At 51.9% G+C, this 21,404-nt stretch overlaps 1 protein-coding gene across 1 annotated transcript in view; it reads right to left on the bottom strand.

Moving 5' to 3' along the window:
- Nucleotides 1-408: 408 nt before the first annotated feature.
- The window catches only part of LOC103166822 (EF-hand calcium-binding domain-containing protein 6-like), a 39,924-nt gene continuing 18,928 nt past the window's right edge, over nucleotides 409-21,404 (bottom strand). The window contains exons 11-16 of the mRNA XM_029077165.2: nucleotides 9,529-9,679; nucleotides 7,342-7,466; nucleotides 6,317-6,560; nucleotides 2,358-2,530; nucleotides 1,477-1,645; nucleotides 409-680 (exon numbers count right to left, since the gene is read on the bottom strand). Of these exons, the coding sequence (XP_028932998.2) occupies nucleotides 468-680; nucleotides 1,477-1,645; nucleotides 2,358-2,530; nucleotides 6,317-6,560; nucleotides 7,342-7,466; nucleotides 9,529-9,679 (1,075 nt within the window). The 3' untranslated portion in view covers nucleotides 409-467. The remainder of the gene's footprint in view (nucleotides 681-1,476; nucleotides 1,646-2,357; nucleotides 2,531-6,316; nucleotides 6,561-7,341; nucleotides 7,467-9,528; nucleotides 9,680-21,404) is intronic.

Below are 21,404 nucleotides of genomic sequence, written 5' to 3'. Positions count from 1 at the left end.
CCCCAGAGCGTAGATCAGTGCTTAGCACATAGTAAGTGCTTAACAAATACCATTATTATTATTCGCCCCCGCCCGCTATTCTTTCTCCAGACTGAGAAAGGAGGATTTCGGCAGGACTGGTCCCGGACAGGATCCCGGACGAGGTCCTGGTGTCACCAAGTCCCCGTCAGCGAGGAACCGGAGGGGAAAATGTCCCCATAATAATGATGATGATGATGATATTTAAGCGCTTACTATGTGCCAAGTACATACAAGGTAATCGGGTTGTCCCACATGGGGCTCACAGGCTTCATCCCCATTTTCCAGATGAGGGAACTGAGGCACAGAGAAGTTAAGTGACTTGCCCAAAGTCACACAGTTGACAAGTGGCAGAGTTGGGATTAGAACCCATGACCTTTGAGTCCCAAACCTGTGATCTTTCCTCTAAGCGACGCTGCTTCTCTCCATGGAATAGGGGGGTTTGGGAGTCAGGGGCCCCGGCGATCCAGCGAAGCTGGGCCGGAGCTGGGGCTCCTCTTCATCGTGGCTCTGCAGCCGGAGCATCGCTGGGAGCACTGCTCGGAGCACAGCCGGAGCACTGCCCGGAGCACAGCCTGGAGTTGCGGGAGAGACAGGTGGGCCCGGTTGTTCTCGTCCAGGTTCCGGAGCGCCTTGCACAGGGTCTGGCGGCCCCTGCGGAGCTGCGGGGAGGAAGGAGCGGTGGGCCCCGAAGCCCGTCCACGAGGCAGACGGGTCCCAGACCGGCCCTGCTCCCTCCCGAGGAATAGCCCGGTTTCCCCGTCCTGTTTCAACACAAAACTAGGAGGTCCCTAGGTCCTTCCAGCCCAGGACTCTTTCTCCGACGGCTGCGGGGGACCCCCCCTTGGACACCCACTCACATGGCTGGGGATGGACCATCCAACACCCCTGACTCTCCCCTCTCCATCCCTGGCTCTCCCCCAGTGACCCAACATAGACCATCTAACTTCCCTGACTCTCCCCTCTCCATCCCTCACTCTCCCCAGACGATCCGGTGCGGACCATCCGACATCCTCATCTCTCCGCTCCCCAAGGGTTCTACAGAGACGTGATCCCTCAGCCCAGGATAGCTGGGGTTCCCCTTTCAGGATTCCTGGACCAGTATGGGAGAACCGCGAAGGCTCTCGGTCGAGAAAGCCCACCCTACCCGGGTTGAGAACAGCGACAGGAGGAGTTGGGCCAAAACGCCCATCTCCGAGCTGTGGGGCGGGGGGAGAGGATGGAAAGGTGGGTGTGGGTGTCCGAGGGGACAGGGAATTGGAGTGGGCAGACTCTTGGGCCTAGGAGTGGCAGGGAATTGTGCCCCATCCAACCCGTAGTGGAGGACGAGGGCAAGTGGATGGTTGGACAGATGGCTGGCTGGGTGGTTAGTACCACTCAGAGGCCTTAGGCAGGAGAGAACGCTGGCTGGGCCCACCCCTGGTTTCTCAACTAGAGATTCCCAGGGCCCAGCCTCACATCCTCCTCTCCCGCAGATGGCTCTTCCTTCGCCTCCCGGAGCCCGGGGTCATGCTCTTTCCTCGCCCCTCGGGGCACGGGGGGCCGCATGGCGGCTGCCATGTGGCGCCCCCCCTTCCACATCTCTCTCCGCAGGGCGCAGGGCTGCAGGAATTCCAGGTACGAAACCCTGAATGAGGGAAGAAAGGAAACTCAGTGTTGCACTGGTAGGGGACGGACGATTATTTGGATGTGGAAGCAGCCTCCCCCCTGCCCCAAAATGATAATAATTATGATATTTGTTAAGCGCTTACTACAGACCAAACACTGTTCCAAGTGCTGGGGTAGATACAAAGTAATCAGTCTTCACCCCCATTTTTACAGATGAGGCAACTGAGGACTAGAAAAATGAAAGAGGCTTGCCCGAGGTCACTCAGCAGACAAGTGGCAGAGCCGGGATTAGAACTCACGTCCTCCGACTCCCAAGCCCGGACTTTTGCCACTAAGACATGCCGTTTCTCAGGCCCCTTGGCTCTCCCCCTTTTTGAACCCTCCTGAGTCCTCACCTCCTTCAGGAAGCCTTCCCCGACGGGTTCACTAACTCATGCAGTTATCCACTTCTCCCTTCTGGCTGAAATTTATTTCAGTGCCTGTCTCCCTACGAGCCTGTAAGCTCCTTATGAGTAGGGACCGTGTCGCTCAACTCTATTGTCTCAAACGCTCCCAAACGCTTAGTGCGAAGCTCTGCACATGGAAGGCGTTCAGTAAATACCACTGATTGATGGCTACTCTCCCAAGCGCTTAGTGCAGGGCTCTGCATACGGTAAGTACGATCGATTGATGGATCGATGGATGGGTCGGAGCCTCACCCAAGCCTGAGCTGTGATGCCCCCCGCACTCACCTCCCGCCTCCGCGGGTTTCGAACTTCTTCCCCAGAGCCTCGCACTCGTGTTCGTTCAGGCCGGCGCACAGCTCGCTCAGAATGGCGCGGAACTCCTCCTTCCCGACCGAGCCGGTGCCCAGGGGGTCCAGGTCTTGAAACTCCTTCTGGAGATCTTCCCCCCGGTAGGCCACCTGGAGCCATGGAGGGAGGGTAGGTGGACACATGGTCAGCCAACAGGGGAGGGGCCGAGGAGACCCACACACACGACGCACACACACAACACAGAGCCATTCAGACCGTCCTCTGGGAGTCCGGGGTCCCGGGTTCTAGTCTCGGCTCCGGCCTGCTGTGTGATCTGGGGCAAGTTACTTAACCTCTCTGTGCCTCATTTCCCTCCTCTGTAAAAGGGGCCTGTGAGGCCTACCCTCTCCCCGCCTCCCCCGAATGCAAGCTCACTGTGAGTGGGGAATGTGTGTGCTTATTGTTATAGTGTACTCTCCCAAGGGCTTAGTACAGCGTTCTGCACAGTAAGAACTCAATAAATACGACTGACCCCTTATGGGACAGCGACTGGGTCGACATCTACCTCAGCGATTAGCACATAGGCAGTGTTTAATCACTGCTATTATAATATTATAGTAATTCAGACACACACTTTCACAGACACATTGGTGGGTCCATTGAGACACAGCCATTGTGTGGTCATGACACTGGAGGGATGTCTGCTATGTTGCCCCCACTGAGGAAGAAGAAGAGAAGAAGGGGTTATAGAAAGGCATTGCTCTCCTGTTTTTTCCGCTTCCTCTAGACGGTAAGCTCGCTGTGGGCAGATAATCTGTCTGTGGTTATACCGTACTCTCCCGAGCACTTAGTACAGTGCTGTGCACACAGTAAGCGCTCAACAAATACGATTAATGATTGAATGAAAAGCTCAAGTCCCGGTGAAAAGCCAACAAGACACGACAGCAACCCGGGTAAGCCCACACGCTTTCTTCCTCCGACACCAATTTACTCACAGGACTTCCATCTTGCTTATCTTCTGTGGCCGAATTGTACATTCCAAGCGCTTAGTACAGTGCTCTGCACACTCGATTGAATGAATGAGCCTCTCCACTGACCCCCTGCCTACATCCTGCCTCTGGTCGAGGTCTCCCTCCCACTTCACGTCGGACAGACGGTCACTCTCTCCACCTTCAAAGCTTTATTAAAAGCTCGTCTCCTCCAAGAGGCCTTCTCCAAATAAGCCCTCCACTCCTTTCTGCATCGCTCTTGCACTTGGTTCTGCACCCTTTTTGACCCCTTCCTCTTCCCTAGAGCATTTATGCACATATCTGTAATTTATTTGTTTCTATTAACATCTGCTCTCCTTTGAGACTGCCAGCTCCCTGTGGGCAGGGAACACGTCTACCCACTCTCGTTATATTGTACTCTCCCAAACACTTAGTACAGTGCTCTGACCCAGTAAGCGCTTAATAAAATCACTGATTGAGATTCAATAATAATAGTAATAATAATGTTGGTATTTGTTAAGCGCTTACTATGTGCAAAGCACTGTTCTAGGTGCTGGGGGGATACAAGGTGATCAGGTTGTCCCTCATGGGGCTCCCAGTCTTCATCCCCATTTTACAGATGAGGTAACTGAGGCCCAAAGGAGTGAAGTGACTTGCCCAAAGTCACACAGCTGACAAGTGGCGGAGGCGGGATTAGAACCCAGGACCTCTGACTCCAAAGCCCGGGCTCTTTCCATTGAGCCACGCTGCTTCTTTTAATAAATGTGGTATTTGTAAAGTGTTTCCTATGTTCCAGACACTGTTCTAAGAGCTGGGGTAGATACAAGCAAATCGGATTGGGCACAGTCCCTGTCCCACCTTCCTTCCTTCCTTCCTTCCTTCCTTCCTTCCTTCCTTCCTTCCTTCCTTCCTTCCTTCCTTCCTTCCTTCCTTCCTTCCTTCCTTCCTTCCTTCCTTCCTTCCTTCCTTCCTTCCTTCCTTCCTTCCTTCCTTCCTTATTTGTTGAGCGCTTACTATGTGCAGAGCACCGGACTAAGCGCTTGGAATGCACAATTCGGCAACAGATAGAGACCATCCCTGCCCAATGACGGGCTCACAGTCTATGGGGCTCACGGTTTCAATCCCCATTTTACAGATGAGATAACTGAGCCCCGGAGAAGTGAAGTGACTTGCCCAAGGTCACACAGCAGACAAGGGGCAGACCCGGGATTAGAACCCAGGACCTTCTGACTCCCAGGCCCCTTCTCTATCCACTAGGCCATGGATCCCTGCCTTCAAGGAGCTAACAGTGTCAGGAGGGAAGACGGGGACCGAAATAAATGACAGAGAAGATGAAGAAGGAAAAGTGGATCCGTGTGTAAGTAAGGCAGTACACACGGAAGTGTTTGTGGGGACACAAATACATCGGTTTGAACTTTCACATAAACAGGGAGGCCTTTGGGGAAGATCGCGGGTCTGGGAGTCAGGGCACCTTGGGTTCTGATCCTAGCTCTGCCACTTGCCTGCTGTGGGAGCTGTCAAATAACTTTAATTTTCTGTGCCTCAGTTTCCTCATCTGTAAAATGGGGATAAGATACCTCCCTTCCTCCTGAACTGTGAGAGTCAGGGAGTGTTTCTCATCTGCTTAAATTATAACTACCTCAGCATTTAGTTCGGGGTTTGATACGTAGCAAATGCTTAACAAACCCGGTAATTGTTATTGTAATTAGCCGTTGAAAATGGGGAATACATTAATTGCAATGGGGAAGCAGCACGGTCTAGTGGAAAGAGCACGGGCCTGGGAGTCATAGGACTTGAGTTCTAATCCCGGCTCTGCCAGGTGGCTGTTGTGTGGTGGCAATTCTCTGTGCCTCAGTTTCCTCATCTGTAAAATGGGGATGAAGACTATGAGTCCCAGGTAGGACACCAACTGGGTCCTACCTGATCAGCTTATATCTACCCCGCTACTTAATACAGTGCTTGGCACACAGTAAGCGCTTAACAAATACTACAAAAACACTAAGGTGGGGAGAAGAGAGATTAATCAGGGAAGGCCTACTGGAGGAGATGGGCTTTCAGAAGGGCTTCAAAGAGGGGGAAAGTTATGATCTAATAATAATAATAATGTTGGTATTTGTTAAGCGCTTACTACGTACAGAGCACTGTTCTAAGCGCTGGGGGAGATACGGGGTCAACGGGTTGTCTCACGTGAGGCTCACGGTCTTCACCCCCATTTTACAGATGAGGGAACTGAGGCCCAGAGAAGTGAAGTGACTTGCCCACAGTCACACAGCTGACGAGCGGCAGAGCCGGGATTCGAACCCATGACCTCTGACTCCCAAGCCCGTGCTCTTTCCACTGAGCCACGCTGCTTCCTAGGTATCTCCCCCTAGACTCCACCACCTGTTTTGCTAATATTCAGACCCTCTCCAGGTCCCAGAGATTCAGAAGGGTCACATGGACTTCATCAATAGTTTTCACTGAGCGCTAACTGTGTGCAGAGCGCTGTTCTAAGTGCTTGGGAGAGTAATAATAATAATAATGTTGGTATTTGTTAAGCGCTTACTAGGTGCAGAGCACTGTTCTAAGCGCTGGGGGAGACACAGGGGAATCAGGTTGTCCCACGTGGGGCTCCCGGTCTTCGTCCCCATTTGACAGATGAGGGAACTGAGGCACAGAGAAGTGAAGTGACTGGCCCACAATCACCCAGCTGACAGGTGGCAGAGCTGGGATTCGAACTCGTGACCGCTGACTCCAAAGCCCGGGCTCTTTCCACCGAGTCAAACTGAGAGTACCATCCAACGGAGTTGGTAGACACGTTCCCTGCCCGCAAGGAGTTTACAGTCTAGCGGGGGAGACGGGCATTAGTAAGAATAAATGATTGAAAATCTATATTTTCCATCCGACGCCCCATCCTATGTCCCCGATGCCCCAGCCGCCTTGGGCGACGGTAGGTTGTGGGGAGGAGGGGAGCGGAGGTGGGCTCACCTGAGTTCGAACCCTGTCCACGAGGATGTCCGAGTCGCAGCTGAGCTTCTTGGAGCACAAGTTGAAGTTGTGGTCCCCCCTCCTCGGGGGGCAGATCTTGGCATTAGGGTAGCAGGCCGACTTGGGGGAGTAGCCGAAGTGCCGCACCAACTCCAGGAAGTCCAGAGTCTTGTCCTGGTTCGTTATCAGCGTATCCCACAGGCTGCGGATCTCCCCTCGGGAGACTTCCGGGTGGATGCCGAGCCTGGGCGTGAGATGGGATGGGATGGATTTTCTCAGAAATGATAATAATAGTAATGACGTTGGTATTTGTTAAGCACTTACTATGCTCTGCCACTTGTCAGCTGGGTGACTGTGGGCAAGTCACTTAACTTCTCTGGGCCTCAGTTACCTCATCTGTAAAATGGGGATTAAGACTGGGAGCCCCACGTGGGACAATCTGATTCCCCTGTATCTACCCCAGCGCTTAGAACAGTGCTCGGCACATAGTAAGCGCTTAACAGATACCAACATCATTATTATTATTATGTGCGGAGCACATTTCTAAGCGCTGGGGTAGATACAGGGTCATCAGGTTGTCCCTCGTGAGGCTCACGGTCTTAATCCCCATTTTCCAGATGAGGTCACTGAGGGACAGAGAAGTGAAGTGACTTGCCCGCAGTCACACAGCTGACCAGTGGCAGGGTCGGGATTCGAACCCATGACCTCTGACTCCCAAGCCCAGGCTCTTTCCACCGGTGGCTTAGAGAATAGAGCACGGGCCTGGGAGTCAGAGGACCTGGATTCTCCTCCTGGGTTCACCCCTCGTCTGCTATGTGACCTTGGGCAAGTCACTTCACTTGTCTGTGCCTCAGTTCCCTCATCTGTAAAATGGGGATTAGGAGTATGAGCCCCATTTGAGACAGGGGATTTGTATCTACCCCAGCGCTTAGAACATTGCTGGGCACGTAGTAAACGCTTAACGAGTACCGTAATTATTATTATTATTATTAACCCTCTCATCCCCTCCGGCGAGGGTGTCTCACCGCTTTAAGAGGAAGTACATGGTCTCCTGGCTGAGGCGCCTGGAATTCATGGAGTCGAGTTCCTCAAATTCCTTTTCCAGGGCGCGATAGCGCTGCGAGACGAGGCCCTTGAGCACCTGAAATAGCTAGAGGATGGAGAAGGGAGAGCTCGGGGGACCTCGTTCCAATTTTGGCCCCAGGTTTGGTCTCACCCCACTTCTTGGGGTTCAGGGGATGGAGACAGCGGTGAAGGACTGGCTATGGACCAGGGGGCGGGGGGTCAGGGAAGGATGGGGGGGGCTAGGCCAGCGCTTAGAACAGTGCTTGGCACACAGTAAGCGCTTAATAAATACCATTATTATTATTATTACTATTATGTCAAGTGAAGCAGCGTGGCTCAGTGGAAAGAGCCCGGGGTTGGGAGCCAGAGGTCTTGGGTTCTAACTCCGGGTCTGCCGCTTTCATTCATTCATTCAGTAGTATTTATTGAGCGCTTACTACGTGCAGAGCACTGTACTAAGCCCTTGGAATGGAGAAATCGGTAACAGATAGAAACAGTCCCTGCCCTTCGACGGGCTTACTGCCAGCTGTGCGACTTAACGTCTCTGGGCCTCAGTGACCTCATCTGTAAAATGGGGATTAAAACTGTGAACCCCACGTGGGACAACCTGATCACCTTCTATCCCCCCAGCGCTTTGAACAGTGCTTTGCACATAGTAAGCGCTTAACCAATGTCACCATTATTATTACATAGTAAACGCTTAACGAATACAATTATCGTTATTATTATTATGTCACATGAACGAACGTGGCCTGTCAACCCACCCTGTTGAGGGTAGGGCTTCTGGGAGCCTCCGGACCTTTCATTCATACACTCGATCGTATTTATTGAGCGCTTACTGTGTGCAGAGCACTGTACGAAATGCTTGAGAGAGTCCAATAGACCAATAAACGGACACAGCCCCTGCCCACAACGAGTTGCAGTCTAGAGGGAGAGACATTAGAAGAAGCGTGGTGTAATAGGGAGAGCCCTTGCCTGGGAGTCAGCAGGTCATAGGTTCTAATTCCGACTCTGCCACTTGTCTGCTGTGTGATCTTGGGTAAGTCACTTCACTTCTCTGTGCCTCAGTTCCCTCGTCTGCAAAATGGGGCTTGAGAATGTGAGCCCCACAAAGGACAGGGACCGTGGCCCGATTTGCCTCTATCCACCCCAGCGCCTAGTACAGTGCCTGGCAACATAGTAAGCACTTAACAAATACAATAATGATATTGTAATAATTATTACGGTATTTGTTAAATTCTTACTATGTTAATAATAATGTCGGTATTTGTTAAGCGCTTACTACGTGCTGAGCACTGTTCTAAGCGCTGGGGTAGACACAGGGGAATCGGGTTGTCCCACGTGGGGCTCACAGTCTTCATCCCCATTTTACAGATGAGGTAACTGAGGCACCGAGAAGTTAAGTGACTTGCCCAAAGTCACACAGCTGACAAGTGGCAGAGCTGGGATTCGAACCCATGACCTCTGACTCCAAAGCCCATGCTCTTTCCACTGAGCCACGCTGCTTCTCTATGTTGAGCTTTATATATGAATATATCATATGTTGTTCATACATGTGGCCAAACCATGCATTCCAAGCGCTTAGTACAGTGCTCTGCGCACAGTAAGCACTCAATGAATATGATTTAATAAATGTATATTATACAAAAACTATAATTTTATATAATTACATAGTAATATATTATTATTACGGTATTTGTAAAGCGCTAACTATGTTGCCAGGCACTGTACTAAGTGCTGAGGTGTATGCAAATACCTTAATATATTCTAAGATAGGATATCAATACTTATAAGATTATATTATTATATATTTTTAATAATAAAATTATATATATAATAATTCTATTACTGTGGTATCTGTTTAGCGATTACTCTGTTGCAAGGCCCTGTTTTAAGCGCTGAGGTGGATACAAATACCATAATATATTATTATATATTATTAAGAGTTATAGTAATATAACTATTATATATAATTTTATATTATAATAGTTATATTAGTATGGTATTTGTTTAGCGTTTACTATGTTGTCAGGCACTGTACCGAGTGCTGGGATGGGTAATAATAATAATGATTAGAAATCATTAAATTAGGAATATGTACAAGCCTCCGGAGAGCCCGGAGCAGAGAGAGGAGAGGTTTCTCCTACCTGATCCGGGCTCCTCCTGCGGCCTCCTCCTGCTCGGGCCTCTGGCTGGGGGTGCCGGGCCTGGGAGTGGGGTGTGGGGGCGTCCTCGTTAACCTCAGAAACGGAGGCTGCCGCAGATCTCCTCTCGTGGGGACTGGGGGCGGTGGGACCCCTGGAGGGAACGACACCGATCCCGTAACCGTGAGCCCGTCACTGGGCAGGGATTGTCCCTATCTGTTGCCAAATTGCCCATTCCAAGCGCTTAGTACAGTGCTCTGCACCTAGTGAGCGCTCAATAAATACTATCGAATGAATGAATGTAACGCACCCCCACCGCCTCCTGGGAGTCCTGATGGGTCGATGATGGTTAGGATGACTAGGGTATTCGTTGAGCGCTTACTATGTGCCAAGCACCGTTCTAAACCCTTGGGGTTGATACACGATTATCAGGTCGTCCCCCGTGGGGCTCACGGACTTAAACCCCATTTGACAGATGAGGTCACTGAGGCACAGAGAAGTGAAGCGGCTTGCCCCAGGTCACAGAGCGGACAAGCGCCAGAGCTGGGATTAGAGCCCACGTCCTCTAACTCCCAAACCGTGCCCTTGCCAGTAGGCCAGGCCCTGCAACCTCACCGCCCCTTCTTCCCGGCCACCCCTCACCCCCCACCCCAATCTGGAGGCGGAAGGAAGGCCACGTTGACACCCCACCCATACCGACCGATTAAGAATCGGTTCCCTGAAAACGGGGTGTTAAGGGGAGGATGCTGAAAACAGGGTGCTAAAGGATGGGGACCTTCTGGGCACGTCACCCAATTCCTTGAAAAAGTCCACTGGTTGCCCATCCACCCCCATATCAAACAAAAACTCCTCTCCATTGGCTTCCAAGCTGTCCATCCCCCGGCCCCCTCCTACCTCACCTCCCTTCTCTCCTTCTCCATCGCGACCCGCACACTCCGCTCCTCTGCCGCCGCTCACCTCCTCCCCGGGCCTCCATCGCGCCTGTGCCGCCGATGACCCCTGCCCCACGTCCTGCCTCTGTCCTGGAACACCCTCCCACCTCTAATCCGACTGACAACCACTCTCCCCCTCTTCACAGCCTTATTGAAGGCACATTCATTCTTTCAATCGTATTTATTGAGACTCTGCCCTAAGCACTTGGGAAGTACAATTCAGCATCAGAGACAATCCCTGCCCACAACGGGCAGATCTCCTCCAAGAGGCCTTCCCAGATTAAGTCCCACTTTTCCTCACCTCCCACTCCCTTCTGCGTCGCCCTGACTTGCTCCCTTTGCTCTTCCCCCTCACCTCTGCCCCAGCCCCAAGGCATTTATGTACACATATCTGTCATTTTATTTATATATATTGATGTCTGTCTCCACCACTCTAGACTGTGAGCTCGTTGGGGACAGGGAATGTCACTGTTTATTGTTGTGTTGTACTTTCCCAAGAGTTCAGTACAGTGCTCTGCGTATGGCAACCGCTCAGTAAATACAATGAATGAATGAATGAATTTCTAAAAAGCCTAGTTTTCCCAGAGGGAATAAGAGAAAGTGCATCATTACATAACTAGACTGTGGGTTGTAAACTACGGTCCCTTTTAGACTGAAAGCAGGAAACGTGTCTACCTCCTCTGTTGTATTGCATTCTCCAAAGCACTTAGTACAGTGCTCTTGCACAGAGTAAGCTCTCAGTGAATACCGCTGGTTGATTATTTATTAATGCTATTTGGTAAGCACTTACTATGTGCCAGGCACTGTTTTAAGAGCTGGGGTAGATACAAGCCAATCACTCAGTCCCTGTCCCCAGCAGGTGGTAGCTGAAATCATGTGGGTGGATAAGTTCCTCGAAGGAGTGAGGTTAGAGGGAGAATAATAGTAATAATTATAGTATTTGTTAAGCTCTTACTATGTTCCAGGCACTATACTAAGCACTGGGGTGGATACAAGCATAGCGAGTTGGATACAGTCCCTGTCCCACATGGGGCTCACAGCCTTAACCCCCATTTTACAGATGAGGTAACTGAGGCCCAGAGAAGTGAAATGACTTGCCCAAGGTCACAGAGCAGACAAATGGCAGAGTCAGGATTACAATCCAGGTCCTTCTGACTGTTGCACTTTCCGTTATTCCCTCTGACTCCCAGGCCCCTGCTGTATCCATTAGGCCACACTGTTTGTGGTGGTTCTCCTCCTTCTCTGAATGTTCCTTCCCAATCACATTCCAAGCGCTTAGTACAGTGCTCTGCACATAATAAGCGCTCAGTAAATACTATTGAATGAATTTTGTTTGCTGGCTGCTCTTCCACTGCCCATTTCCTTACTGAGGACTTTCTACCGGGCTCTGTTTTAGACCCCCTACTCTTCAGCATGGATAGAGCACAGGCCTGGGAGTCAGAAGGTCATGGGTTCTAATCTCCTCTCTACCACTTGTCTGCTGTGTGACCTTGTGCAAGTCACTTCACTTCTCTGGGCCTCAGTTCCCTCATCTGTAAAATGGGGATTGAGCCTGTGAACCCAGGTGGGACAGGGACTGTATCCAACTCGCTATGCTTGTATCCACCCCAGTGCTTAGTATAGTGCCTGGAACATAGTAAGAGCTTAACAAACACTATAATTATTACTATTATTCTCCCTCTAACCTCACTCCTTCGAGGAACTTATCCACCCACATGATTTCAGCTACCACCTCTCTGCAGATATCACCCATATCCCACCCAACTCTCTTCCCATTGCCCCGTAGGTATGCAGGGGGACTGTGGCCTGGTGCTTCACTGTCCTTGTCCAGACACCTTCTGGAAACTCCCCAGTGACCTGACATCCTACAGGCACTCAGGAAGAGGGTGTCCATGGTGATGGTGACCATAGTGACCACAGTGATGGGGACAGTGGGCCAGCACCTAGAGCCACCCTGAACCGGGCCCCTGGGCTCCCTGATTTAAGTAAGCCAGGCTACCTCTGCAGCTTGGCCTACTGGCTTGAACAAGGGCCCAGGAGTCAGAAAGACTTGGGTTCTAATCCTGACTCCGCCATTTGCCTGTTCTGTGACCTTGGGCAAGCCACTTCTCTGTGCATCGGTCACCTCATCTGTAAAATGGGGATGAAGACTGTGAGCCCCAGGGGGACAGGGACTGTGTCCAACCTGATTAGCTCGTATCTACCCCAGCTCTTGGAACAGTGCTCGGAACATAGTAAGCGCTTAACGGATATCATCATTATTATCATAAGCCCCCCGCCCCCTCTATTTCCCACTGCGGTCCCCTGAGGCGGTTCAGAGATGCAGGTGGCCGCCCGGGCCGGGCACCATCCACTGGGGTCAAGGGGGAGGCAGGCCGTCGGCCGCCCCCGGCACCCGACCAGCCTGGGTTGGCTACCCCTCCTACGGGCCGTCTGGGAGCCAAGGAAGGACAGTCCCTTAATGAGTCCCTTTTGCGCTTGGGTGCACGGGGAGGCTGCCGGGGGGCCACCAGCCGCAGACCCACCCGGCTATTGTCTGTGGGGTCGGCGGCCGCGCCAGGAGGCCATCCGGCATCTTCCCGGGGGGACGGGGGGAGCCGGGGGTCTCGGGCGCGACCTCGGGTCATACAGAGCGAATCAAGCGAAAAAAATGGGGGAAATTAGCCTGACAGCGGGCAGAGGGTCTGAGGACTTTATCCAAAAGCATCAGGGCCGGGTGGGGGCTGGGGGGCAAGGTGGGGTTGAGGGGTGGGATGATGATTTATTCATTGTCCATTCCCCCTGTTGCCGGACACGGGGCCGACAGAGCTCCTCGGGTGGGGCCCATCATCCGGAGTCTCTGACCATTCGACTCCAGCTTCCCCTTGGGCCCCGGCTTTATCTAGAAATCCACGGGGTCAGATCTGGACGGATGGACCGGTGGGAGGGCCGGCCTGGGTCTGCCCAGTTCAAGGCCTAGGAATTCCAGTTCTTTCTGGGTGGCAGGTGGTGAGATGTGTTTTGGGGGCCAGGAGGGAGGGAGAGGGAACACCGGGCAGTTTTAACGTCCAGCCAAGAAGCTGATAGAAGGTGGCGTAAATACGTGAAGGGCCACGGATCAGTTTAGCCCCATCAAAAGGCTTGGCTGGGCTTGGGGGGAGTCCCAGAAATTTCCCAGAGAAGCAGCATGGCACAGTGGATAGAACATGGGTCTAAGAGCCAGAGGGACCTGGGTTCTAATCACGGCTCCTCCACTTGTCCGCTGTGTGACCTTGAGCAAGTCACTTCACTTCTCCGTTCCCTCACGGTCAAACGGGGATTAAGACTGTGAGCCCCAAGTGGGGCAGGGACCTCGTCCAGTCTGATAACCTTGTATCTACAACAGTGTATAGTAATTGCTTAACAAATACCATTATTATTATTATTATTTTATTGTTAGTGAGTCTTCACCCAGTTTCATGAAACTTACAACAGTTTCAGAAACCACTATTGTGCTCCAGACTGCCTGGACATGGGCAGAGTCAGTCAGTAAATTGTATTTATTGAGCTCTTACTGTGTGCAGAGCACCGAGCTAGTGCTTGGAAGGGTACAATTTAACGATATATCAGACACCGACCATTGCCCCGTGGTGGCCCCGGGCCTCCCCGGCTACCCCTGGCTCCCAGCCGGGTCCAGTGAGTGACCGCTGGTGAGGGAAGCTCAGACCTCAGGGCAGGCTGGAGGGCTGAGCATCAGGCTGTGTGCCTTGGGAAGAGGCCAATCAATCAGACGGGATGTGGGTTTCCCTTTCCCCAGATGAGACTGGTCTGACCGGAGGCGGGGATTGTCCGGCCGTGTTTCTGCTGACCCGGCACAGCAGGGGACGCCGCTCGGATGTGACCTTCTCCGAGAAGATACACAAGATCTCGGCAGGGGGCAGGGAGGGATGGAGCGAGGGGGCTGGATGGCTCAAGAGACACAAGGGAGCCAATATGAGAAGCAGTGTGGCTTCGTGGAAAGAGCCCGGGCTTGGAAGTCAGAGGACGTGGGTTCTAATCCCGGCTCCGCCACTTATCTGCTCTGTGACCTTGGGCAAGCCACTTCACTTCTCTGGGCCTCAGTTACCTCATCTGGAAAATGGGAATTAAAACTGTGAACCCCACGTGGGATAGCCTGATTACCCTGTATATACCCCCACCGCTTAGAACAGTGCTTGGCACATAGTAAGTGCTTAACAAATAACAAATTATAATTACTATTATTATGAGGGCTGCATCTCACCTGTGTTGGCTCTGGACCTGGCTGACCAGCTGGTTCTCTGTCAACTGTGCTCTTTGGGGAGCCCTAGGCCGGGGCCTGGCCCGGGACTGCGAGCTGGACACTGGCACCGGGCCCTATCGTTCATTCACTTATTGAGGACTTATTGTGTGCAAAGCACTGCACAAAGCACTATCGGATTCCCCTGTCTTCCCTTCTCGAATACCCTGACTTAAGCTCTCTCTGACCATAGCCTTCCCTACCTCCAAAGCCTGCTGAAAAGCCAGTTCCTCCAGGAAGCTTCCCTTAAGGTTTACCACTCTAGCCAAGACAGCACAACAGCACCTTTTAGCCCTGAGATGTCATTTCAGCAGCTGGACCTTTTTATTCCCTTCTTCGTTCATTGATTCCTTCGCCCAAATACTTGTCGCTGAACCAATTGCATCTGTACCTTCCCCCGGCTCCCGCTGTTTGGGTGCAGTGTGCTGACCTCCCAGCCTCCTGCCTTTTCTCACTCCCGTCCATACTTTCTTCTGCCCAGATCATTTATCTACAAAAATGCTCAGGACACATCATCCAGCTCCTCAAAAAACTGCGGTAGTTACCCATCCACCTCCGTATCAAACAAAAATTCCTCACTACTGACTCTAAAGCAGTCCATCACCTTGCCTCGTCTTACCTCACCTCGCTTCTCTCCTTCTACAACCCAGCCAGAACGCTTTGCTCCTCTGGTGCTGAGCTTCTACTGTGCCTCCATCTCTCCTGTCTCGCTGCCTATCTCTAGCCACATCTTGCCTCTGGCCTGGAACCCCCGCCCTCCTCAAATCCATCAGACAGTTACTTTTGCCGCTTCACAGCCTTATTGAAGGCCCATCTCCTCCAAGAGGCCTTCCCAGACCAAGCCCCCCTTTTCCTCATCTCCCACTCCCTTCTGCATCATTCTGACTTGCTCCCTCAGCTCCTCCCCTCTCCCAGCTCCACAGTACTTATGTGCATCTCTGTAATTTTATTTCTTTGTATTAATGTCGGTCTCCCCCTTCCTAAACTGTAAGCTTGTTGTGGGCAGAGAATGCCACTGTTTGTTGTTGTATTGTACTTTCCCAAGCGCTTAGTACAGTGCACGGTGAACTGTCAATAAATATGATTGAATGAGTGAATGAATGAATATCTTCCGATCTCCTCTACCAGACTGTAAGCTCCCTGAGGGACCATTACAGTGGTCTATCCTATATGACTCAATGTGTCCAGCACAGTACTCTGCTCACAACAGGCACTTAGAACGGTGCTCCGCACACAGAAGGTGTCCAATACAGTAGGAGCACATAGGAGGCTCCCAGAAGAGTATTCTGCATATAGGAAGTACCCAGAATAGTGCTCTGCATTTAGGAGGTGCTCAGTAAAAATTCCTAACTGAATGAATCAATCAATAATAACATCTGTACTCTGAAAATCAAAATGCAATGAGGCCTACGCTGAGCTTGCTCCAGATGTTGACCCAAGCCCTTATCCTACCCCACCATGACTACCACATCGGCCTCCTCGCTGACCTTCCTGCCTCCTGTTTCTCCTCATACCAGTCCACAGTTCACTCTGCTGCCCAGATCATTTTTCTAAAAAAAAAAGCTTAGTATACATTTCCCCATTCCTCAAGAACCACCAGTGGTTGCCCATCCACTTCCACACCCAGCAGAAATTCCTTATCGTCGGCTTTAAAGCACTCAATCACCTTGCCCCTTCCTAGTCAGTCAATCATTCGTATCTTTTGAGCACTTACTGGGTGCAGAGCACTGTAGTAAGGGCTTGGGAGAGCACGATATAACAATTTAACTGATGCATTGCCCATCCACATGAGCTTACAGTCTAGAGGACTGTACGTTTATATCGCTGATTTCCTACTAAAATCCACTCTCACTTCGCTCCTCTAACGCCACCCTACTCAATCTCATCTATCTCGCCACTGACCCCTCACCCGTATCCTCCCCCTGGCTTGGAACTCTCTCCCCCTTCATATTCGCCAGTCCATCACATTCCTCACCTTTAAAGCCTTATTAAAATCACAGCTCCTCCAAGAGGGCTTCCTTATCTAAACCCTCATTTTCCCTACTCCCTCTCCCTTCGGCAATGTCCCGGAACTTGGATTTGTCCCCTTGATTCACCCCACCCTCAGCCCCACGGCACTTACATTCATTCATTCAATCGTATTTATTGAGTGCTTACTATGTGCACAGAACTGTATTAAGTGCTTGGGATGTACCATTTGGCTTTGGCTTGATAAAGACAATCCCCGCCCAACAACAGGGTCACAGTCTAAGCAGCGTGGCTCAGTGTGGCTCAGTGGAAAGAGCCTGGGCTTCGGAGTCAGAGGTCATGAGTTCGACTCCCGGCTCTGCCACTTGTCAGCTGTGTGACTGTGGGCAAGTCACTTCACTTCTCTGGGCCTCAGTGACCTCATCTGTAAAATGGGGATTAACTGTGAGCCTCACTTGGGACAACCTGATGACCCTGTAACTACCCTAGAGCTTAGAACAGTGCTCTGCACATAGTAAGCGGTTAACAAATACCAACATTATTATTAAACGGGGGAGACAGACGACAAAACAACGCAAATATCTGAAATTTGTGTAATGTCTGTCTTCCCCTCTAAACTGTAAGCTCCTTGAGAGTAGGGAACGTGTCTACCAACTAGGTTACATTGTTCTCTCCCATGCGCTTAGTACAGTGCTCAGCACACGGTAAGTGCTCAATGATGACTGATTGGTTGACATCCACGCTATTAGTTCCACAATCCTAGGACTCACACAGATCACCAACAGAGCACGCTCCTGATACCTGTACTACAAATCTCAGAATGCTGTGAGGTCTAACAGCGGCCAGACACTGAGCTTGTTTCAGAATCTATAGTACAGGTTGCAAAATACTGTGGGACCCATACTTAGCATGGACTGAGCATGCTCAGAGCATGCTCCAGCGCTTAGAACAGTGCTTTGCACGTAGTAAGTGCTTAACCAATACCATCATCATTATTATTATGCTCCAGCCTGCTTAGGAAGAGTGAGCTTATGTGAGGCAGAGTGACTGGGGTGCCCAGAACAGTCCCGTTCCCAGGTAACTGCTTACTTTCTTAAACTTGGGACTGTTCCAGTTTCACCTGGATGTATGGTCAGTCTATTTATAAGAAAGCAGCTCACGAGTACTTCCGCGGGTAGGCCCAAGCTGCTGCATCCTCCTCCCGGTCCCTGTAAACACGGGGGTCACTTCGGAGCCACGGCACTCGGAGGAGGGAGACTGAGCACTGAACCCTGGCTATAAACGGGCTCGGTGATGTATCCGTAGAGAACAGAAGACAGACAGGCTGGAGAATGTACCAGCCCCCCATTCCAAACTGGACCACTTGTCATCCAGCGCTTAGAACAGTGTTTGGTACATAGAAAGCACTTAACAAATACCGTAATTATTATCCTAATTTGTACCCACCCTCTCTTAGAGAAGCAGCGTGGCTCAGTGGAAAGAGCACGGGCTTCGGAGTCAGAGGTCATGAGTTCGAATCCCAGCTCTGCCACTTGTCAGCTGGGTGACTGTGGGCAAGTCACTTTACTTCTCTGTGCCTCAGTTACCTCATCTGTAAAATGGGGATGAAGACTGTGAGCCCCACGTGGGACAACCTGATTCCCCTGTGTCTACCCCAGCTCTTAGAACAGTGCTCTGCACATAGTAAGTGCTTAACAAATACCAACATAATTATTCTTATGTCTAAACTGATATTTAGCTCGATGGCACGATTCTGTCTGTCTCCCCTGTAAGGCTGCAAGCTCTTTGCGGGCAGGGACTGACTCTTTTACCCGTCTTGCCAGTCGATCGTATTTATTGAGCATTTACTGTGTGCAGAGCACTGTACTAAGCACTTGGGAGAGTGCAATACAAACATAGACACATTCCCTGCCCATGAAGAGTCCTCGCTCAAGCATTTAGTGCAGTGCTCTGCCCCTGGGTGGGGAGGGCTCTCAATAAATGCAATCGATGGATAGATGGGATGAGTACTTCACGAGGGGAGTCCTCCGCCACCCAAAACCCAGATGGCAGGCCCCGCTTCCTGCAGGTCCCAGCTCTCCGGAGGGCACTGAGTTTTGTCGGGTGTGTCCTGAGGGCTTTTTATGGATCGCGACAACTCACGAGGAGTAAAAGTTCGGTTCTGCATCTTGACACGTGGCTCTGCCCGGTGTCGGTGGGGGGATGCCCAGGGTCGCACCCTCGGCCTCCAGGAGGGTCAAGGCCCAGGGACAACGCTTGGACACCCGCAGGCAGCCATACCCGGGCGTGGGGGTTGGGGGGGGGGGCGGGAATAAACGGACTTTTTCTCCTCCCGCTGAAGGTGGGGGTCTGGGGTGGGTGGGGGGCGGGAGTGGAATGAGATGCAAACTTTCCATTTCAAGCGGTATTGTTCCCCTCTAATCTGGCCACCATCCGAGCAGTGATCTCGGTGTTAGAGGCGAGATGAATGTGGAAATGTAGAATGGATGTTTCTTTTTACTGGCTTTGAGGTGACTGTTGTTTGGGCCTGGTTTTTAGGCCTGATCCAGGGTGGGGGGGTGGGGAGGGCCGGCTCTGGGGGAGGGCGGGGAATGAGTGTGGCCGGCTCAGAGGGAGGGTCTCTCTCCTCTACAGCTGCGGTTCAGAGGATTAGGTGGCTTCATCCACAAGGCAACATTGCACAAGTACCCTTTGAACAAAAGTCATGGATCCTATTAATGATATGGTAATCTTTAATCATGCCCCGCCCGCCTTCCCCCCCCCCCGCCCCGGTGATTATACGGACACAGGAAGAATAAGTCATGGGGATTCCAGCCGACGACAACACAGGCCTATTGTCTCCTCCGAGCTTGACCAGGGTTAACTTTTATCAGCATCTTTAATGTCACCTTTCCCCTCTCGGCCTCCCCGGGGAAGGGAAGAAAGGGAGAGAAAACGCCCGGCTCCCAGTGCGTTCCCACACACACACACAAACACACACATGTGCACAGGCACACACACACAAACACACACACGGACACACACTGAGCAGCGTGGTCTCTGGGAGCCGTGGCCTTCGGCGGCGACCGAGATCACACAAAAGTAGTTGTGTGGTCGCGGGGGAGATGTATCAATCCTCTGACCAAAGAGGTTTCCCCGCATCCGTCTGTAGATGGGGCATCCCGGTGGTGGGCCCATAGGGTGGACCAGGGCCGTGGTGGGTGTCCGACCGGCCAAAGGTCAGCGCTGACCAGTTCTCTGCCAAGGGGGACCCGTGTCGGGATCGGAAGCCCTCCTGGAGGAACGGGCCCCAGGCCTCTGGGTGGATTCGCCGGCCCAGCCTTTCCGCCGAGCTTCCTATCTCTCCAGACCCCATCTCAAGTCGCTCTGGGAATCCCCGGCCTGGGGTGGTCTGGGGTGGTCTGGGGATCGGGTTCTAGCCTCAGCTCTGCCCCCGGCCTGCTGTGACAGCTCAGGAGAGTCACTTGACCTCTCTGAGCTCAGTTCCCTCCAGCTGTAAGATGGGGAGAATAGAGAATAATACCAGCAGGGCTGTGGACAGGGGTCCTCAGGGTCCTTCTGCATTTTTACGGGGAGGGGAAGAGGGGGATTGTGTCAGCTGCCTCTCTGTCCTGGGTTTTCAGATGTAGAAGATTTTAGCTGTTTCTGAGACTCACGTTTCTGCCATAATCATCATCCTCATCCTCATCGCCATCACTGTGGTATTTTCGAAAGGCTTACTGTGTGCCAGGCACCGGACTAAGTGCTGGGGTAGACATGAGAGAATCAGGTTAATGTTGGTATTTGTTAAGCGCTTACTATGTGCAGAGCACTGCTCTAAGCGCTGGGGTAGATACAGGGTAATCAGGTTGTCCCACGTGAGGCTCACAATTAATCCCCATTTTACAGATGAGGTAACTGAGGCACAGAGAAGTGAAGCGACCCGCCCACAGTCACACAGCTGACAAGTGGCAGAGCCGGGCGTCGAACCCATGACCTCTGACTCCGAAGCCCAGGCTCTTTCCACTGAGCCACGCACAGTCCATGTCCCACATGGGGTTCCCAGTCTTAATCCCCATTTTACTGATGAGGTAACTGAGGCAGAGAGCAGTGAAGTGACTTGCCCAAAGTCACACAGCAGACACATGACGGAGTTGGGATTAGACACCAGGTCCTTGTGACCCTCTGGCCTGTGCTCTACCCACGAGGCAACACCGCTTCTTAAGTTCGTTCTAACAATCCGGACAAGGGCCGACGTCCCTTCTGCCGGGATTCCCTGGTTCTGGCCTCCCCAACTCACAGGACCATTCGTCACGACAACCAGCCGGAGGAGGATGGCTTCTGAGCGCCTTCAGTGTGCAGAGCACTGGCCTGAGCAGTTGGGAGAGTGCCCTGGAAGCAAAGGACACAGCCTCTGCCCTTAAGGGGCTACCACTCTAATGGGGCAGCATTCCTGCTTCCTCCAGCTCAATAGATCAATCAATCCTATTTCCTGAGCGCTTACTCTGTGCAGAGCACTGTACTAAGTGCTTGGGTGAGTATAATATAACAGACACGTTCCCTATGAGCTTACAGTGAGTTTATAGTCTACAAACGGAGAAGCAGCGTGGCTCACTGGAAATACCCCGGGCTTGGGAGCCAGAGGTCATGGGTTCGAATCCCGGCTCTACCATCTGTCAGCTGTGTGACCGTGGGCAAGTCACAACTTCTCTGTGCCTCAGGTA

Source organism: Ornithorhynchus anatinus, chromosome 12 (genome assembly GCF_004115215.2).
Source record: "Ornithorhynchus anatinus isolate Pmale09 chromosome 12, mOrnAna1.pri.v4, whole genome shotgun sequence".
Lineage (NCBI taxonomy): Eukaryota > Metazoa > Chordata > Mammalia > Monotremata > Ornithorhynchidae > Ornithorhynchus > Ornithorhynchus anatinus.
The sequence above is the reverse complement of the archived record's forward strand: the minus strand, read 5'-3'. Positions and strand labels throughout refer to the sequence as shown.